Source organism: Oryctolagus cuniculus, unplaced genomic scaffold (genome assembly GCF_964237555.1).
Source record: "Oryctolagus cuniculus unplaced genomic scaffold, mOryCun1.1 SCAFFOLD_109, whole genome shotgun sequence".
Classification (NCBI taxonomy): Eukaryota; Metazoa; Chordata; class Mammalia; order Lagomorpha; family Leporidae; genus Oryctolagus; species Oryctolagus cuniculus.
In genome coordinates, this window is record NW_027208307.1 from 92,938 (window position 1) to 110,546 (window position 17,609).

The following is a 17,609-nucleotide window of genomic DNA, read 5'->3' on the forward strand; positions in this document are numbered from 1 at the left end:
CATGTGATGATACAATTCTTTCACTTTTCTTCAAATTACTGCAAACCTTTTATTTGTAAAGGAGGCCAGCTGAACTTGACTTAGCCCACATATCATTTATTTACTAGGCTAGTGTCTATTCTTAATAAGCCATGTGAAAGTAATCCTCTGTATACCAACAAGAATATAACTAGAAATATGAGCACTGGAAGTTTATTGAAATCAGCTAATTTAGAATTTTTTACCACTTTAAAAATATTATCTTCCTAACATAAAATTTTACAGTTCTTATGGAGAATTCATGGAATCCCAAGAGTATATCTTTCTGGGATCCCAGTTTGAGAAAGAACATTGTTTTCTCAATTTATTTCATAGTGACACCAAAACAAAATACAGAAATATTATACATGATCAAAATCATCTGTGTAATGAATAACACTATAGGATTGACTGTTTTCCAGTTAAGTAATGTTAACTGAGTATGATTGTTAAATCTTATTTAATAGAAATTGTTGACACTATGAGCCGGAAACCTGTTGTGAACAGGTTCATGTTATCTTGTCATTATTTCCTAGTTACCTGTACTTAAGCATAGTTAACACAGTACTTGATCAGATCAACTTCCATCATTCAAAAGGTACAAATATAAATAATACTTTTGAATTATTCAATTTAGAAAAAATCTCTTGCACTGCTATGAAGTTATTCCTGAAAGTGCTGTGTGCAAGCTTTATTTTGATTTGGAATTTAACAAACCTGCCAATCCAGGAGCTGACGGGAAAAAGATGGTTGCATTACTCATTGAGGTAAATGGGAGACTCAAATTTTTTTTCTTTGTAGCTGTCCATTCATCTCTTCATTCAGTTACTCAGTCCTATCTACGTAACGTTTCTCCTCCTTTTCTTGTGACTTTTCCTTGTGACTTTGATTTTTAAATATCACTTCTGTGGTAAACTGTGAAAAGTCCAACTTATGTCCACATATTTTGTACTATTACTATACCTGGATTTAAAAAAAAAAAAAGCCTTGAGGGGCTGGCGCTGTGGTGTAGTAGTTTAAGCATCTGCCTGTGGCACCAGCATCTCATATGGGCGCTAGTTCAAGTCCTGGCTGCTCTGCTTCTGATCCAGCTCCCTGCTGATAGCCTGGGAAAGCAGTAAAAGATGGCCCAAGTGTGTGGGCCCTGCACTGTGTGAGAGACACGGAAGAAGCTCCTGGCTTCAGATCAGCCCAGCTCCAGCCGTTTCGGCCATTTGGGGAGTGAACCAGTAGATCAAAGACCTCTCTCTGTCCCTCTCTCTTTAACTCTGCCTCTCAAGTGAATTTTTTTTCTTTTAGCCTTCATAAAGATAGAAATGTTGGGATTATCTGCGGTTTGCAGTTACATGTTAATTCTCTAAACTCCATCACATATAGCCAATGCTGGTAAAGACCAGGCAAAGTAATTGTACTATAAAAATTGATACAGAAATGAAGTTAAAGGAAGCTTGGACTAAAAGTAGTATCAGAATGTTTGAACTGGCAGGAATTCTGGAAAGCATTTTTTTCTTGTAGCTTCATGAAAGAGGAAAGACCTAGAAGAGACTCCTACCCAGTGCTCTGCAGCTAGTTGTTTACAAAACCTTGTCTAGAAATACCATTGTCACTGTTAGCAACTTTCAGAAAAAGAATGTAGTTCTAGTATTTTTAGTTGAGCTGCGTCAAACAGGAAGTTACTAAAAAGGATAATGTGGGTTTGAACAGCTAAGTTCTATTAGGATTATTTTTTAAAAATTTAAAGATTATATTCTATGAAGTTGTATTAAAAATGTGTAGATGGGGCAGACGCTGTGGCGTAGCAGGTAAAGCTGCCACCTGCAGTGTTGGCATCCCATGTGGGTGCTGGTTCGGGTCCCGGCTGCTCCACTTTTATAAAGCCTTTCAACAGGTAGCATTCCTCTACGATCACACATTTTTAACTTCTGGATTCTATAAATTATTTAAATACAATTTTCTTTATAAAGTATTTTTAAAAAGTTAAAGGCATAGACATGTGTACATACTTATGGGGTACCGTGTGCTGTTCCGTGATGTATGTGGTTGTATAATGTCCAGTCAGGGGAGTTATCTTTTCCAGCATTAACATTTCTTTCCCATGATACATGGAAAAATCCCATCTTCTGCTTTTTAAATAGAGAAGTATACAGTCAAATAATATTATCTGCAGCCCACTGTGTAATAGAACCCCAGAATTTCTTATTCCTATCTAGCTATAGCCTGGTACCCATCAATCAACCTTTGCCCATCCCTCCCTTGTCACTTCCTACTCTAGCCTCTGTAACCACAATTATATTTTTAACTTCTGTGAGATCACCTAATTTTTTTAGAGTCCACATATGAATGAGATCATATGATACTTGTTTTTCTGTGCTTGGCTTATTTCACTTAACATACTGACCTCCACTTGCATCCACATTGTTGGAAATGACAAGACTTTTTTTTTATAGCTGAGTAATAGTGATATATACCCCACATCTTTATCCATGCATTCGCTGATGGACACCTGGCTATTGTGAGTAGTGCTGCAATAAACACGGGCATGCAGTTAGCTCTTTGGCAGATCGATTTCATTTCTCTTAGATATATGCCCAGAAGAGGGATGCCTGGGTCACATGGTAGTTCTATTTTTAGTGCTTTGAGGAACCTCCATGCTATTTTCCACAATGATTTTATGTTTACATTTAAAGAACTTAAATGTTTATTTAGGGGTCAGCACTGTGACACAACAGGTTAAAGCCCTGGCCCAAAGTGCCAGCATCCCATGTGGGTGCTGGTTCGAGTCCCGGCTGCTGCAAGTCCAATCCGGCTCTCTGCTATGGCCTGGAAAAGCAGTAGAAGATGGCCCAAGTCCTTGCCCCTTGCATCCGCGTCGGAGACCCAGAAGCAGCTCCTGGCTCTCTGGATTCAGATCAGTTCAGCTCTGGCTGCTGTGGTCGTCTGGGGAGTGAACCAGCGGATGGAAGTCTTCTCTCAATCTGGCTCTACCTCTCTGTAACTCTGAAAAAATGTTTACTTAAAGTTTCACTTGGGAAAGAGAATCTAATAGAGTGTGATTACTTATATTACCTAGGGTACCTAAATTTATTCTCTGTAGTTCCAAAGCTAACAACTCAGCTTTATTCATTTAGTAAAATATTTTCAAGTTTTGCTAAGCATCAGACACAGTGCCTTGCCTTGGGAATATAATAGTGAGCTTAAAGTTTGAGTTCAAGGAATTTATAATCTAATCTAGGGTAGATGCAATTTAAACAAGATACAACCTTATTTCTGTCTCATGTAACATCCAGTGTGGCTCCACTGTTAGGGACTAGTCTTTTGCTTTGCTGTTCCTAAGATGTTGCCTTATTGATACCGTCCAAGGTGGCTCACCCCAAGTTGTCTGCCTTCTAGTCAGTTGAATGGAGAAGAGCCGCGCCTACTTCTCCCCTTTAAGAATGAAGCCTAAAGTGGCAAACCACCTTCTTCTGACCCCCTACTGGCAAGACTTGGACACATGCCTGTGCCCTATTATAACAGAGTGGGGGAAGTATCTTTGTTCTAGCTGGCCTCCATTTAGCTAAAAATTGTGGTTCTGTTTCTAGGGAAGAGGGAGAAATTAGATGTTGGGGGATAACCTCTGTGATACAGAGGAAACATCAAGACAATCAAGTAAATGATCAAGTAAAATAGTAACTAAGTACTAGAAAGTGAGTTGGACTACATGGGGGAATTTGATGCAGACTGGGACACTGAGGCCACCTTTTGAGAAAATGAGAATTGAAAAGTATGAAGGGGAGTGTGGTGCTAGAATAATGCCAAAGTGATGCTAATTTTTTTAAAAAAGATTTGTTTATTTGAAAGAGTTACACAGAGGAGAGGCAGAGAGAGGTCTTCTACCCGTTGGTTCACTCCCCATTGGGCCACAATGGCCGGAGCTGTGCCAGTCAGGAGCCAGGAGCTTCTTCCAGGTCTCCCACGTGGGTGCAGGGGCCCAAGGTCTTGGGCCATCTACTGCTTTCCCAGGCCATAATAGACAGAGAGCTGGATTGGAAGTGGAGCAGCTGAGTCTCAAACCTCTGCCCCGTATGGGATGCCAGCGCTTCAGGCCAGGGCGTTAACCTGTTCTGCCACAGTGCCGGCCCCAGCTAATAATTCTAGTTTATTGCGTAACTGTTGGGTATCTAAGTATTTGGTGGTGCTAAACCTTTTGGCTAATCTCCAAATAACCCTATCTGGAGGTTCTTAGTGGCTTCATTTTGCAAATGAGAAGACTGAAGCCTAGGGAGAAGTGCCTTGTCTTAAGGTTGCATAGCCAATACTTCTAGGCACTTACATGTGCCAGGCACTGTGCTAACTCTTTAATCTCGTTTTCTTATTTTACTCCTTTCATGATTCCAAAGTTAGCTGCTATTTTTCCTGCTTAGCAGTTGAAGAATGTATCTAGGTTTGGTTAAAGTTAGAGGTGGTAAACGTCAAAACCAGAACTCAAACTTAGACCTCTGACTTCAAATCTTTTGTTCCAAGTATGTGCTTGCTGCCTTTCCACAATGCATGACTGCTTTCCATGTCAGTGTCTTCTAGCACCAAAGGTGGTTTCTTGGAAGTGGTTTTGGGTTCAATATAAATGAGAAATTTTCTGAGAATTGGAACTATAAAAATAACTTTTAAACTCAGAGGTGACATTTAAAGAGATGCTTAAAATATTTTTAATGTGATTGTAGAGGAGGTTAATGTACAAATTATTTGGCTGCTAAGAGGCCTCTTCAATCCTGAGAGCCTGAGTTTTTAAAAAATATAAACATATAATTTAAAAATTACAGGTCTTCAGTTTATAAATAAATTAGTAAAGTTATATTGTACACAACCTGATAGTAAAGCTAATTATTTTTTTGACAGGCAGAGTTAGAAAGGTCTTCCTTCCGTTGGTTCACCCCCAAAATGGCCGCTACGGCTGGCATGCTGTGCTGATCAGGAGCCAGGTGCTTCCTCTTGGTCTCCCATGCAGATGCGGGACCCAAGCACTTGGGCCATCCTCCACTGTACTCCCTGGCCACAGCAGAGAGCTGGCCTGGAAGAGGGGCAACCGGGACAGAATCTGGCGCCCCGACCGGGACTAGAACCCCATGTGCCGGCGCCACAAGGCGGAGGATTAGCCTAGTGAGCCGCGGCACTGGCCAGTAAAGCTAATTTTTAATGATTTTGTATTAGTTAAACTTACTGGTACCAAGATACTTGAATTTTGTTCATAGAAAATAAAAAAAAAATATTTACGCTTTGTGTTTTTAGCATGTCTGTAGAGCGCTTCAGGACTTATATAGTGTAAGGTGCTCAGCTGAAGATGTTTTCAACTTGGATTCTAGCACTGATGAAAAATTTAGCCGCCATCTGATATTTCAGCTCCATGACGTGGCATTTAAAGATAACATCCATGTTGGTAAGTGCACTGGTTTTTAAAAATTCATGGAGTTATATTAAAAACTCTTAGTTTTCCTATTCCTCTTGAAATTTTTAACAATACTTGCTAGATTTTATGGTAATTAACCTAAAATGAAATGTGATGTTTCGTGTTTTCAGGATTTACTGATACAGACCTGTCATCCAGGCACATCAGCCTACTCAAGATATAGTTGGCATTAGTGGTTCTCATCATAGGTATTTAGGTGGCCATGTATGTCCTGACATGGTCTCTACTGCAGTAGGGTTCATTTTTTGTTTTCTAGGTAATTCTGAGAGGCTTTTCCATTTCAAGCCTTACCTATGATGCTTCGTACCTGGATTTGTGACCTTTGTTTTAGCTATGGGGCTTGGGTCCCAAGTCATGTCAAGGAAGGCTTATTTATTATTCCAGGCAGAATTTAAGATTTCAGATGACGTCTAGATATATAATCCTGAAAGTATAACCAGAGTATTTTCCCAGGGCTGGGCATTTATAGATAACAGGTTCAGGTATAAAACCAAGTCAGTCCCACAGAGAAACAAGTAGGCACAATGAAAACGCCAAAAATCAAGGTCTCAATAAAAGCCAAAATCCTGAGTATTTATCAAAGCAGTGATAGGGCAAGTTTTGGGGTTCAAACCGGTGATTGACTGAAGTTCAGGTAACAGATAATGTATCTCGGAGCTCCAAGTGTTTTACAGTTTCATAGCCACATGGGGTAAAGGCATGAACATAGTAGCTAGAGGACTGACATAAACATCAGGAACCTGAAAACTAGTTTAGGATAATGCCAGGTCACAGTGACCTAGTATGCTGTGTACACCGGTTTCCTCATTATCTCTGTTATCTGCCCCCTTGATTGTTCTCTCTCTTTCTCACCCTTAGATCCTAGTAATTGTGGGATCTGTCCTTGTCCCTCTTCCTACTGTTCTCACTTGGATGGTGACCACAATCATTACTTAAATCATCACCTATGTCCTGACTCTCACATCTTTATCTTCAGCCCAAATTGTTCTCCCAGACCCATATAGCCAGCTGACTGCTAAATGTCCTTACACACACTTCAACTCAGCATGTCCTAGAACAATCTTGGCTCCTCCTTCTGTGTCACTTCTCTGTCCCTGTCCATCTACTTACCCAAGTAGAAATGTTGGTGTCCTCTTATGTGTACCTGCTTTTTGAGTCAGCCAGTGTGAGCTGATGAAGCTCTCAAACCTCTCAAGGGTTATTCGTTACCTTCACAAAGATGTACTGATGTCTTAGTTTGCAAAACGAGGCCTACTGTGCCCTAGCTGGTCTGTCCCTATCTGCCCTTCTTGCTCAGCTCCCACTGTGGCCTGCATTTTCTCTTATCCTTGGGCCTTTGCACTGTTCAATTCTGTCTGAAGAGCCATACCTCCTGTTCTCCCGGTCTGTTAAGACTCAGCGTAGATATCAATTCATCATTTTTTGTCACATCCAAACCCTATGATACAGGTTACTGTTCCGTAGGGTTGTAGAAAGCACCCAGTGCTTATTGTCAGAGCATTTGCTGCTGCTTGTTTTCTTTATCTTTATTCCACTTAATATTTCTTTAAGGACGTAACTATTGATTTTTCTTTTCCCTTTGTAATTTTTTAGAGCTACATTATAACTTATATGTCCTAATATATATTTTATTAAAAATTATTTTAAATGTTTTGATTAACAAGTAATACTAGCACATTTTTATGGGATACAGTGCAAAATTTCAAAAGATATGAAGGTATAAGCTGATCAAAGCAGGCAGCCAACATACCCACCTCCCTACCTTTCCTCCACATTTACAGCCTACTAGTCCTCTCCTCCAGTTCTTTTTATGGTACACAACATGTTACTGTGGTCTGTAGTTGTCCATCTGTGCTATGAAGCACCTTGTACCCCATATCCAGACTCCTCTATCTCCCACACTTCCCAGTCTCTAGTAATCACTGCTCTAAGTTCTTATTGACTGTCATTTTTTAACTTTCATGTATCAAAGAGAACACGTGTTAACTTTCTGTGTGTCACTTCTTTCACTTAATGTAATGACTACCAATTTCAGTTATTTTAACTCTAATGTCAGGATTTCATTCCTTCTGATGGCTGACTAATGTTCCATTGTGTATGTATACCATATTTTCCTTATCCATTATTTATCCATGGACACTTAGGTTTTCTATAGCTTGGCTATTATGAATGGTGTTGCAAAGCACATGAGAATGAAGGTATCTCTTTCATATGCTGATGTCATTTCCACTGGATACTTACCCAGAAGCAGGATAGCTGGGTCATATGATTGATCTATTTATTGTATTTCCAGATATATTGTATATTACTACATTATAATAATATTGTCCATAATACCATTACTACAGCAGCAGCAATAATAAATACAAGTAGGCATTTAATATTTGCTGAGTTAGTGCCTACTTAGCATGCCTGCATTATCAGAGTATGGAGGGCAGAGTCCTAGCCAGGATATTTCTTTGATCCCTATGTATACTTCCTCATAGGCTGCTCTTTAAATACTAACCAGGAGGCTAAAAACTGAGAATCTGTTGCTAGGGAAGAAGGGCAGAGAGAAGTATGCCAGGTCCTTCACAGTCTGCTACAGTGTCTCCTGAAAGCAGATGACATTCATTCTAGACTGTGAATGAATTTCCTTCATATAGTCAAAGGTAAGACAGGCTTTATTAGAATAGCACAAGCAAAGGAATAGAGTTTGGAGTTTGCGGTTAACTTGGGGATCAGTCGACAATCTAGTGTAACTAAAGCTAAAGCCATAATCAGGCCTGATAAATGGAATGTCTTCTGAGGCTCTTTCCTCTTAAATCGTGTACTTCCAGAATCAGAGAGGCGGAGAATATGAAGCAGTCAAAAATTTCCCTTCAGTTCCCCTCCCTCTTGATAATATTTCTAGTTGTTATTGTTAGCCTTTTGGGAAAGGGAACAAAGTTAAATGTGAGTGATCAGACTTTGATCTTTGCAAAGAAGCTCTTATGCCAATTTACTGTAGTACTGCAGATATCTGTGATTGGTTAGTTCTTTTGAGATAGTCCCTGCCACTGAGATAGACCAAAGAGGGGATGGGGTAATAAGACTGAAGCCTGGAAACAGAAGGCAGAGCTGTTGGGGGGGGGGGGGGGACAGTATGTTGGTGTTCACGTGACTGGCTGTCATTGTGCCATGGACACATTAGCTCCTTGCCAAGGTTCAGAGGCTTAGCCGGCCTCTTCAGTGCTACTGTCAAACATCTGCAACTGTAGACTCACTTCGCTTATTGTCTAGAGTCAAGCAGATAGAATTTTAAATTTCCAGGAAAACTAACTTCGTCAATTTATGTTTATATTGCTTTGTTGTCCTTTGATGTGTCATTGTTTCCTCTCGGTGTTTACCTTCTCTCTAATTCCAGAAGTAATCATGTCTGTGTATCATTGGATCAAAAGCTTTTGCTTTCATTTTGATGTTTTACAAGAAATTGTACTTATTTCTTTAAGTAGGAAAGTAATTAATCCTGTGATTTTAAGTACTAAAGGCTTCCTGGTAAATGAAGTGACAAATCCAGACTGTGACACTTCCAGAGATTAAAATTAAGTAATTTCTTATAGTATTGCATTTCACCAGTATTGCTACACACAACAGCAGTGTAAAAGCCAAATTGTCACTTGATCTTGTGATATAGGATATATATATATATATATATATATATATATATATATATATATATATATTTATAGAGAGAGAGAGTTTAAAGAATTCCATGTTGCCCTGCCAACTTCTCATGGTAGTGTGGATCACTGTTTTTTTGTTGTTGTTGTTGTTTTTGTTTTTTTTTAAGTAAGCAAGGCAGGGCATTTAATAATATCTGAATAATCATTTTTTGAGGTTTAAATCTTTAGTCTCCTTTTCCCCTGAGAAACCTTTTATTTAATGAATACAAACGTCATACATTTCATAACTACAACTTTAGGAACATAGTGATTCTTCTCATTGTACCTGCTCTCCCACCCTCTACCCCACCCTCTACCTCTTCCCTCTACAATTCCCACTATTATCCTCCCCCCCCAAAGAAACCTTTTAAGGAATACAGACTTCATGCATTTTATAAGTACAACTTTAGAAATATAGTGATTCTTCTCACCATACCTGCTCTCTCACCCACTCTCCCACCCCTCCTCCTGCTCCCTCTCCCATTCCCAGTCCCATCCTCCACTAAGATCGATTTTCAGTTAACTTTATACACAGAAGACCAACTCTATAAAAGAGTTCAACAATTTGGCCGGCGCCGCAGCTCAATAGGCTAATCCTCTGCCTGCGGCGCCAGCACACCAGGTTCTAGTCCTGGTCGGGGCGCCAGATTCTGTCCCGGTTGCCCCTCTTCCAGTCCAGCTCTCTGCTATGGCCCGGGAGGGCAGTGGAGGATGGCCCAAGTGCTTGGGCCCTGCACCCCATAGGAGACCAGGAGAAGCACCTGGCTCCTGCCTTGGGATCAGCGCGGTGCGCGCGGCAGCAATAGGAGGGTGAACCAACAGGAAAGGAAGATTTTTCTCTCTGTCTTTCTCACTGTCCACTCTGCCTGTCAAAAAAAAAAAAAAATTAAAAGAGTTCAACAATTTGCATGGAAAAAAAACAAAACTGCTCCTCAACAACTGAGAAAAGGGCTGTTCAAAATCATTGCTTCTTGAAATGTTTCTAAAAAGTGAAATTAAACTTTAAAGAAGCATCTAAAAATGATACATCTTTTGCAAGCACTTAGACATAATTATAATACAACTCTTTGAGGATAGAGATCCTGCATGGAAAGTTAGTACACAGTGATTCCTGTTATTAACTTAACAATTAACGCTCTTAGGTGTGATGTCAGCGACCACCCAAGGCTCTTGACATGAGCTGCCTAGGCTGTGGAAGCCTTTTGAACCCACAGTCTCTGTCAATCTGTAGCCAAGGCCATAAACAAAGTTCAAGTTCTCTCCTCGCTTCAGAGAAAAATTCCTCCTTCTTTGATGACCACTTCTTTCCACTAGGGTCTCACCTGCCAAGGTCCTTCATATAGGACATTTTTTTGTCACAGTGTCTTGGCTTTCCATGCCTAAAATGCTCTCATGGGCTTTTCAACCAGACCAGAATGCCTTAAGGGTTGATTCTGAGATCAGAATGCTATTTAAAGGGGTTGTCACTCTGAGTCTTCTGTGTGGGCTGAATCCCATGTTGGAGCCTTCCCTCCTTTTTAATTCTATCTGTAGTTACCAGACCATTAATCCTATCCATACAATCACTTTAACACTTAAGATAGTATTTTTACCACCCAGCTTAAGGGGATTTGGGGTCCCCTGGCAAATTTTTAAACTATATCCTTAAAAATAAGTCCATAGGAATGTATGCAGAACTATACAGCTTTACAATTACAAACCTCATTCACTTCATAATTACAACTTTAGAAACATGGTGATTCTTCCCACTAATTCCACCTTCACACCCAGTTTTCCTCCTCCCTCTTTTATTCCCACTCTTTTTACTGAGATCTATTTTAAGTTGATTTGATACACATGTTTAACTCTATTTTAAGCAAAGAGTTTAACAAATAGTACAAAAAAACCTTTTTCTCAACAGTCATGACAAGGGCTGTTCAAGTTACTGCTTCTCAAATTGTCAATTTAACTTGTATAGATTGCTTTTTTGGTGCTCTATTATCACAGATCAGAGAGAATATATGGTATTTGTCCTTTTGGGACTGGCTTATTTCACTAAGTATGATGTGTTCTGGACTCATCCATTTTGTTGTAAATGACCAGATCTCATTTTTTTTTATTCCTGCTGTGTAGTATTTCATAGTGTACATATTCCATGGTTTCTTTATCTGGTCTTCAGTTGATGGACATTTGGGTTTATTCCATGTCTTAGCTATTGTGAATTGAGCTACAATAAACATGGAGGTGCAGATAGCGCTCTCATGTACTGATTGCATTTCCCTTAGGTAAGTTCCCAGGAGTCCCACTCTTATTTTTCACTAAGATCTATTTTCAGTTAACTTTACATGCATATAACTAACTCTGTTAAGAGTTCAACAAATAGTGTGAAAAAAAACCTGTTCCTCAGCAGTCGAGACAAGGGCTGTTAAAAGTCATTGCTTCCTTTTTTTTTTTTATTTTTATTTTTTTGACAGGCAGAGTGGACAGTGAGAGAGAGAGACAGAGAAAGGTCTTCCTTTGCCGTTGGTTCACCCTCCAATGGCCACTGCGGCCAGCACGCTGCGGCCAGCGCATCACGCTGATCCGATGGCAGGAGCCAGGTGCTTCTCCTGGTCTCCCATGGGGTGCAGGGCCCAAGGACTTGGACCATCCTCCACTGCAACTCCCTGGCCATAGCAGAGAGCTGGCCTGGAAGAGGGCAACCGGGACAGAATCTGGCGCCCCCACCGGGACTAGAACCCGGTGTGCCGGCGCTGCAAGGCGGAGGATTAGCCTAGTGAGCCGCGGTGCCGGCCAAAGACATTGCTTCTTAAAATGTCCATTTTACTTCTACAGATTGCCTTATAGGTGCTCTATTAGTTATCACAGGTCAGGGAGAACATATAGTATTTGTCCCTTTGAGATTGGCTTATTTCACTAACAATGATGTTTTGCGGTTTCATCCATTTTGTGGAAAATGGCTAGGTCTTTCTTTTGTGTGTTTTTTGGTTGTTTTTAGCTTTGTGTAGTACTCCATGGTGTACATATCCCAGTCTTCAGTTGATGGAAACTTGGGTTGATTCCATGACTTAGCCATTGTGACTTGAGCTGCAATAAACAAGGGGGTGCAGATAACTTTAACATGCTGATTTAATTTCTTTGGGTAAATGCCCAGGAGTGGGATGGCTGGGTCATATGGCAGGTCTATATTCAGATTTCTGAGGTATCTCCATATGTCTTCCACAGTGGCTGTACCAGTTTACATTCCCACCAGCAGTGGATTAGGGTACCTTTTTCTCTACATCCTTGCCTGCATTTGTTTGCTGATTTCTGTATGAAAGCCATACTAATGGAAGTGGTTTAGATTTGCATTTCCCTGATGGCTGGTGGTCCTGAGCATTTTTTTTCATGTATCTGTTGGTCATTTGGATTTCCTCTTTTGAAAAATGCCTGTTTGAGTCCTTTGCCCATTTCTTAACTGGATTGTTTGTTTTGTTGTGGAGTTTCTTGATCTCTTTATATATTCTGGTTATTAATCCTTTATCAGTTGTACAGTTTGCAAATAATTCCTCCCATTCTGTCAGTTGCCTCTTCAGTTTGTTGACTGTTTCTTTTGCAGTACAGAAGCTTCTCAATTTGATGTAATCCCATTTGTCAGTTTTGGTTTTGATTGTCTGTGCCTCTGGGGTCTTTTCCAAGAACTCTTTGCCCATGCCAATGTCTTTCCCTAAGGTTCTCTAATTTGATGGTATCAGATCATAGATTTATGTCTTTAATCCATTTTGAGTGGATCTTTGTGTAAGGTGTAAGGTAGGGGCCTTGGTTCATACTTCTGCGTGTGGAGATCTGGTTTTCCCAGCACCATTTGTTGAAGAGACTGTCCTTGCTCCAGGGGTTGATTATAGCTCCCTTGTCAAAGATAAGTTGGTTGTAGATGGTGGATTGATTTCTGGCATTTCTGTTTTGTTCCATTGGTCTATCCATCTGTTTTTGTATCAGTACCAGGCTGTTTTTATTATAACTGTCCTGTATATCTTGAAATCTGATATTGTGATGTCCCTGGCTTTGTTTTTGTTGTATAAGATTGATTTAGCTGTTTGGGGCCTCCTGTGTTTCCATATGAATTTCAGCATTTTTTTAATGTATCTGAGAAGAATGTCCTTGGTATTTTGATTGGTATTGCATTGAATCTGTAAATTGCTTTTAGTAATATGGACATTTTAATTATTGTTTCTTCTAATCCATGAACATGGAAGATTTTTTCAGTTTTTGGTGGCTTCTATTTCTTTAATGTTTTGTAATTCTCATTGTAGAAATCTTTGACATCCTTGTTTAAATTTATTACAAGGTATTTGATTTTTGTGTGTGTGTGTGTGTATGGCTATTGTGAATGGGATTCATCTTAGAAGTTCTTTCTTGGAGCTGGTGCTTTGGCATAGCAGGTAAAGCCGCTGCCTGCAGTGCTGGCATCCCATATGGGCACTGGTTCGAGTCCTGGCTGCTTCACTTCCCATCTAGCTCTCTGCTGTGGCCTGGGAATGCAGTAGAAAATGCCCCAAGTCCTTGGACCCCTGCACCTGTGTGGGAGACCCAGAGAAAGCTCCTGGCTTTGGATCGGCGCAGATCCTACCATTGCAGCCAATTGGAGAGTGAACCAGCAGATGGAAGACCTCTCTCTCTCTCTCTCTCTCTCTCTCTCTGCCTCTCCTCTCACTGTGTAACTCTGACTTTCAAATAATGTTTTGCATGTGGAGATCTGGTTTTCCCAGCACCATTTGTTGAAGATGTTCTTTCTCAGCCATGGCATTGTCTGTGTATATAAAAGCTGTTGATTTTTTTGTGTTGATTTTATATCCTGATGCTTTACCAAACTCTTCTATGAGTTCCAATAGTCTCTTAGTGGCATCTTTTGGATCCCATATATATAGAATCATGCCATCTGCAAATAGGGATAGTTTGACTTCCTCTTTCCCAATTTGTATCCTTTTGATTTCTTTTTCTTGCCTAATGGCTCTGGCTATAACGTCCAGGACTATATTGAATAGTAATGGTGAGAGTGGACATCCCTGTCTGGTTCCAGATCTCTGTGGGGTACTTCCAGTTTTTCCCCATTTAATAGGATGCTGGCCATGGGTTTGTCATAAATTGCCTTGATTGTGTTGAAGAATGCTTAGAGTTTTCATCATGAAAGGGTGTTGTATTTTACCAAATGCTTTCTCTGCATCTATTGAGATAATCATATGGGTTTTGTTTTTCAGTTTGTTAATGTGGTATATCACATTGATTAGCAAATGTTGAACCATCCTTGCCTACCAGGGAGGGATAAATCCCACTTGTTATAGGTGAATGATCTTTCTGATGTGTTTTTGGATTCAGTTGGCTAGAATTTTGTTGAAGATTTTTGCATCTGTGTTCATCAGGGAAATTGGTCTGTAGTTCTCTTTGTATCTGTGTAGTTCTTTTGTACAGGTGTAGGAATTAAGGTGATGCTGTCTTCATAGAAGGAATTTGGGAGGATTCCCTCCCTTTCAGTTCTTTTGAATAGCTTGAGAAGAATTGGAGTTAGTTCTTTAATGTCTGGTAGAATTCAGCAGTGAAGGTGTCTGGTCCTGGGCTTTTCTTTTTTGGGAGGGTCTTTATTACTGATTCAATTTCTGTCTGGACTGTTGATCTGTTTGGGTTTTCTGTGTCTTCATGGCTCAATTTAGGTAGGTTGTATGTGTCCAGGAATCTATCCATTTCTTCTGTGTTTCCCAGTTTGTTGGCATACAGCTTTTTGTAGTAATTCCTGATGATTCTTTTTATTCCTGTGGTGTCTGTTGTTAAATTTTCTATTTCATCTCTAATTTTATTGATTTTGGTCTTCTCCCCTTTTTTTTTAATTGGGCCAATGGTGTATCAATTTTGTTTGTTTTGGGTCGTTCGATAGTATCCCATAGATGTCCAACAGTGTTTTTTAGTTTTCTAATTTTTCTTTTTTTGGTCTGACTATAAAATTTCCAGCAATCTGTCTTTAACTTGGATATTCTTTCTTCTGCTTCACTGAGTCTGTTGCTAAGGATTTCCATTGCATTTTCTACTTGTTCTATTGAATTCTTTATTTCCAAGATTTCATTTTGATTTGGTAAATCTTCTATTTACTTACTTACTTACTTAGCAGAGAGCAGGTTTGTTCTGCTCTATTGGCTTATTCTCTTGCTCACCTCCTCTCCTCAAAGGAGACCAGTGCCTGGGTGCTAGCCCTAGTGGGTACAATATGCATCTGCACTGCCACAAGAAGCACCCAGCGAATCTGAGCAGTCCTTGATGTGACCATGGATTCCATAGCAATGACCCTCACCAGGGAATCCAGGAGCATGGGGAGCCTCCCACAGTGACTGTGCAAAGTCCCATGCACACCCTGAGCCCTCCCACACAGCCAAGCGTTTCTCACAGTCCAGGCTCACAAGCCTCCCACGGTCACAAGCACTCAGCCCCTTCGGTTCTCCCAGCCAGTCTCGGGTGTCTCAGCTTGGCTAGTCGCTGGGCGCATGGACATGAACTGGTGTAGCTCTTACATAAGTCCAAATAGTGCCCACCCTCCCTCGGCTTGTTACAGGATGCTGGTGCAGGGTGGGCGGGGAGAGAGGAACATGCCACCTTTTTTTCTCTTCTAGTTTGGCAGGTACACTGTCCCCCACAGGGCTCCAAGCTGGATTCCTGCTGGGCTTTTACCACAGCTTTATCACCAGTGGCTTGGGCTGCTACAGTCTGGTCTCACTGCACTCTCCACAGCTGGTGCTGAAGTTCTCAGCTGCTGGTCCTGAGTTGGGTGTGTCCACATCCTCCATATAGGTCCAAATGTCCCTCTAATTTGCATGTCATTTCTTCTGTGGCTTTCTTCCTAATTCTTCGCTAAGATCACACTCTCTCCACTTTTTTTCTGAACCTCTGTTATTCAGAACTTTCAGGATAAATGTAGTTGGGAAAAGTATATTTTTATACTTTTTTACCCCCAAGGCCATAGGCCATCCCACAACAAATGTGGGGGAGGGATAGCAGGAGCCACAGCCTTTCAGCTGTGGGAGGCACGGTTCTCCTGGCATGCCGTGGCAGGCAAAGGAGAGAGAATGAGTTCCTAAGAAGTTTGCCACCATCTGGATACCAGGAGGGTAAGGCAGAGGTTCTCGCAGTGTTTCTCACCATCGTCTTGGAGCCATTTCCTCATATAAACTGTGTTCTTTATTCATTAATAGCAAAAACAATTCAACTCTGTTCTCATTAATCAAAGTGATGAGGACAGGCGTTTAGCCTAGTGGTTAAGACCCTGCTTGGGAAACACACATCCCATATCAGAGTGCCTCAGCTTGAGTCTGGCTCCACTTTTGATCACAGTTTTCTGCTATTAGCCTGGGAGGCAGCAGGTGATGGTTCAAATAGTGGTCCCTGCCATGCTCCTGTGAGATATACGTTGAGTTCCTAGCTCCTGACTTTGATTTGGCCCAGCCGGTCTGTTGTGGGCATTTGGGGAGTGAACCAGTGGAAGGGAATTCAGTTTGTCTCTATGGCTCTCTGCCTCTCAAAATAGAAACTCTAAAAAGAAGTTCTTTAAAAAATGGTGCTTTTTTGATGACATGTTAGGGTTAGATCTATGCTAGCAACATTGACACACCTCAAATTAACTTTCTCTTCTAAAATGGTTTGTTTCCAAATTGCAACAAGCTTCCTGCCAATGGAAATTTAAAAAGTAAAAGATTGCATAGCTTGAAGGAAGAGAGATGTGTTATAGTTTCTACCAAAACAATTTTAAAAGCAGAAATCAAAGGAAACGCCTTTCATGTGCAGATTTGAATCTGAATCTTGAATTCCAGTTCACATGAAAGAATTAATCATAACACCTTTTTTTCCTTAGGTAATTTTGTGAGAAAAATTTTGCAGCCTGCTCTTCAGTTAATTGCCAGTGAAGATGATGATAGCATTTCAGAGACAGTGGACCAGGGATTTTCCCACTTTTCTGAAGCACCAACAAAACAAGGGGCTTCATATAACAAAATGTCCCCAGATAAGGACACAGGAGAGAGCTGGACACTGAATTCAGAGAAGCCGAGGCAGCTGGGATCAGTGAAGCAAAGCGATCCTGATCTTTCATTTTTAGTTGTGAAGAATAATGTGGGAGAAAAGCATCTTTTTGTAGATCTAGGTAAGTAACATTGACAGTTGTTTCTTTCTGACTGTCCTGATGTCCTCTTGTGAGACACCTGTCCATGCTCACTGTCACTGTGCACAGGGTTCTCATTATCATCTCATTATCATCGCGCTCCCCAGCGACAGTGCAGGTCAGGAACAGAATGTGATCAGCCCGCTTAGGCTTGGAGAATCCACAAGGCTTCAGTTCAGAGATCTTGGGGCGATCCCTGTGGAACAGAAGCCCCAGCCTGGCCTGGGCTCTGAACGAGAGTGCCTGTGGCATGCTCTGCTCCAAGTGTTCAGGGAGTTCTGTGAGGGAATGGGGAGACCTGCACCCTCCA

The 17,609-nt window shown here is 40.8% G+C and overlaps 2 protein-coding genes across 5 annotated transcripts in view; both read left to right on the forward strand.

Moving 5' to 3' along the window:
- LOC127485527 (anoctamin-5) overlaps positions 1 to 17,609 on the forward strand; it is a 235,505-nt gene that overhangs the window by 92,914 nt on the left and 124,982 nt on the right. The window lies entirely within an intron of this gene.
- The window catches only part of LOC103347387 (DNA-directed primase/polymerase protein), a 36,068-nt gene that overhangs the window by 1,155 nt on the left and 17,304 nt on the right, over positions 1 to 17,609 (forward strand). For 2 of the 4 annotated variants that reach the window (XM_051830447.2, XM_051830446.2), the window contains exons 3-5: positions 656 to 785; positions 5,284 to 5,431; positions 16,994 to 17,281. In XM_051830447.2, the coding sequence (XP_051686407.1) occupies positions 656 to 785; positions 5,284 to 5,431; positions 16,994 to 17,281 (566 nt within the window). The remainder of the gene's footprint in view (positions 1 to 655; positions 786 to 5,283; positions 5,432 to 16,993; positions 17,282 to 17,609) is intronic. The other 2 variants (XM_051830449.2, XM_051830448.2) reach the window with 2 other exon arrangements.